Source organism: Austrofundulus limnaeus, unplaced genomic scaffold (genome assembly GCF_001266775.1).
Source record: "Austrofundulus limnaeus strain Quisiro unplaced genomic scaffold, Austrofundulus_limnaeus-1.0 Scaffold721, whole genome shotgun sequence".
Taxonomy (NCBI): Eukaryota; Metazoa; Chordata; class Actinopteri; order Cyprinodontiformes; family Rivulidae; genus Austrofundulus; species Austrofundulus limnaeus.
The window spans coordinates 12,704-16,381 of NW_013953123.1; the positions used below are offsets into that span (position 1 = coordinate 12,704).

Genomic DNA, 3,678 nt, shown 5'->3' on the forward strand with positions numbered 1-3,678 from the left:
GCCTCCAGGTTTTCCACCTCCTGTCTGTAGCTGGACTCATCACCGTTTGTGATGTTTCCAACCACTGCTGTGTCATCCGCAAACTTCACAATATGACAGCCAGGATGGAGAGGAGAGCAGGCATATGTGAGTAGCGTAAACAGGAGGGGACTCAGCACACAGCCCTGTGGGGAGCCAGTGCTGAGGACTGTGGTGGAAATGCGCATGCGCACATAAGCAGTGCGCATGCGCGCACAAAAAAGGAAAAAGCGCACCAGATGTAACGTCATAAAGCTCCCTTGTGTACCTAAGATTGTACCTGATTGTCTGTCAAAACAACAGCTAGCAGGGCTCTAGAGTGCGACCTGATCAAAAAATTAAAAAGAATCCAGCGGCACTGGTGTGAATGGATCGTTGTTAGGTGCGCCAGAACGGGACCCTGATATAAAGATTAAATGGACCCTGCCTTCAACAAAGCAGACGAAAGTGTGAAAGACAGATATTTGCTGGTTGGACTGGGGAGTGTGGAAAGCTGGTTTAACTAAGGCTGAAGATCCAGAAGACCAAACAGGAGCTGTCCATCTGAGCGACATGTTAGTCTAAAGATATTTAAGCATGAAATGTTCAGTTTGTGATGTTTATATGACATACACCCAGCCCCTCGGCCACTTAGGTAGTTTACAAAATGTATGCAGAGTAAAAGAATAAAATAAAAACTTGTTGGACTGATTTAACATGATGTCCTGAGACGTTGCAGCTGATAGGAGTCATAAAACAGAACAGGGGGACGTTAGATGACCTGATACCCMTCTAGATAAATGTGTTCAATGAGTGAAGGAAAATATGAGTGAGCACCAAGCAACAACCCTAGTTTCTCCCCTGAGAACCAGACCAAACATTTTATGTGTGACCCTGTCTGTAACCATATACCCCAGGTTACCCTTTCTATAAACAGTGCAGTCCACCTGTGTACTCATGTCTCCACTCATAGGTTGCTCTATATTTCTCTCTCTACAGAAATAGGTGTTGAGTACAGTCAATTCAATTCCTTGACTAAATCTAATACGTGTCCTGGTTCCTTTCCTTCACATTAAATGGGCCCATCACTTCTCTCTTTTGCTGTGAATACTTTTTTATCCTTCCATCTAGATCCTTCCAGAGTTTCTCTTTCTCCTCTACTTCACATTCAAACATTACCACCGACAACACATCAACATCAGTTCWACATCTCCTTATTTGACACTCTTTTCACCTCTACTACATTCCTTCCAAACTCATTTTCACCTTCTTCTTCCGTCCCTATTCAGTTTCTTTTTCTATCCATACCCTGGTAAAACAGCTTAAATCCTCCCAGATGCTGTAGGCCTTGCTGCCTATCACGTAGGTGTCTTTCACACACAATGCATTTACATTTTTTTCCTTCGTCATGTTGATCGACTCTGATACAATACACTGGTTTGCAGTGGTGGGCACAAGACCGCTAAAGCGCAAATCCGCTAATTGCGGACCTAAATATTTCGTTTGCGCTTTAGCGGTCTAACTAATTATTATAATTCATAAGCGGATTTGCGCTTTCTAAAATTAAAATACAGTACCACTAATAACTAATTATCTACCGGTCATCATTATGTTGAACAGCAGAAGGTATGACTGTCAATGAATCACAACACATGTGATCTATCCAACAGCACCCCTCCCAGATAAACACTCTTATTGTGAAGGTATACATCCTTGCTGAGTGTTGCTTTCGGCCACGGCTCTGTTTTCCCACAATGCTTTGTGTCTGCTTACGTAGCAGGAAGGCAATAGCAAAAACAGTAAACGTTTGTAATCCATACTAAAATTTTTATGTATTGATTTATTTTACTTTACTATTGGTGCTCCTTTAAAAGAAAAAAAGTTTAAAGGCTGGAGCTCAAAAGCAATCGGCCAACGGTGTTAGAGACGCAGAAATGATTTAAAGATGTTATGCTGGTGAAGACTGACATCTAGTGGTCAACTAGAGCAACTACATGGAAAACGTCCTAATCCAGGTAGAAAAAAATCTAAAAGAAAAAACAAGTAGGTCCTTTGGATGGTTCTTCTTTAGTGAAACATTTCATCTCTCCTCCAAGAGACTTCTTCAGTCTAATGAGTTTCAGGTGAACTGGAAAACCTTAAAATCCAAGCTCTTATTTTGAAGGGAAGATACAAGTTTCCTGTTCTCTGTGCTTTCGTTTCCTTTCAGTCTGTCATGTACTCAGAATACGTCGCTTCAGTTTTCCAATAAACAGTTTTAAAATGACTTTATTGATGCTTCTTTAATGAAAAATCTACAACAAACAAAAGAAAAAGACAAAGAAGCAGCCGAACAAGCAATCCTCAACAACTTTTTAAAGAAGCAGCCGAACTAGCAAACCTCAACAACGTTTTAATTTTTACACCAGGAACCAAAGTTCTGTTACAGGAAATCACATCCCCAGCAATCGGTGGTTGTAGAATTAAGTTATAAAAGAGTTCATACTCCACTAGTTGGCAGTATTGTACATATATCGTGGAGATGATTTACCTAGAATGCAGAAACATGTTGGAATAAATGCACAGAAAGTCTGCATGTATCGTCGTCAATTATGATTTAATTCTGAGCGACAAACAAACAGAACTCAATCAGGAAGTCTGTCGGCTTGTGGCTGTCATCAGCAGACAGCAAGCCAATAATATAACATCATGATAACATCACGTGACAGTTTACAACCAATCACAGGTCGACGAATGTACTGCCCAGCCAATCACAGGGCTCTCAGCTCAAAGAGTTCCTTATCAAACAAGAGAGGTCAAYCCCTCGCTGGAGTCCTGTTGTCTGGGCCAAAACAGATTAACAGCCGAAAACTGGTTATAAGAAGATATGGTTACTGGACAGTGTCAAGGTAGAACAGATATACATAATTAATCCATAACAACATATTTTGTACATGAATTGTTAGCTAGTAAGTGTCAAATTGAACTTGAGCTTTAAAATTAGCTTCCGCTAGTTTTTCTACGGCATATGCAGTTTTGAAGTTGCAGACCTAAATATTTTTATAAGCGCTTTAGAAATTGCGGAGCTAATTTTTGGGTTAGCACTATCCACCACTGCTGGTGTGTGCTCCCTAGTGACTGGTTTATTTGAGCCCCACAGTACAGAGGACAAAATATTATAGACTAATCTGCATTGTTAGCAAGTTTGTTGAAGAATATTTAAAAAAATTCCAGAATGATTTAATGAATTTGCTGTCAAGTTTATTTTTTATGTTGGTAATAAATTAGTTTTATTCATTTGAACCATTTTATTGTTGTTCTGTTGAATGAAAGTGTGTCTTTTTGTCATGGCTGTGTAGGCTTATCGCCTGAACAGGACATCAGCAGAGCTGGCGAGAAAAGCAGCTGATGATGTCACCAAACAGTCTGGTTAGTTTTATTGTGTACAGTATAACTACAGTCAGACTTAATCACACCGTTAAGGATTTCACCATTAACTGTATTGCTTGTGTCTTAACAGGTTGTAAACGTTATGTGGCCGGGGCGTTGGGTCCCACCAACAAAACCCTGTCTGTCTCTCCTTCTGTGGAGAGGCCGGATTTCAGGAACATAAGTAAGATACRTTTATAAAAAGTACTTCTGTGCATTTCTTACAGCAGTAAACTCTCAACATTTCATTTTTTGTAGACCCAAATAAAGTTG

At 40.1% G+C, this 3,678-nt stretch overlaps 1 protein-coding gene across 1 annotated transcript in view; it reads left to right on the forward strand.

Annotated features, from left to right (window-relative positions):
* The window catches only part of mtr (5-methyltetrahydrofolate-homocysteine methyltransferase), a gene marked incomplete at its 3' end in the record, with an annotated part of 97,370 nt that overhangs the window by 8,951 nt on the left and 84,741 nt on the right, over positions 1-3,678 (forward strand). Inside the window, 2 exon segments of the mRNA XM_014028160.1 lie at positions 3,336-3,405; positions 3,497-3,589. Of these exon segments, the coding sequence (XP_013883614.1) occupies positions 3,336-3,405; positions 3,497-3,589 (163 nt within the window).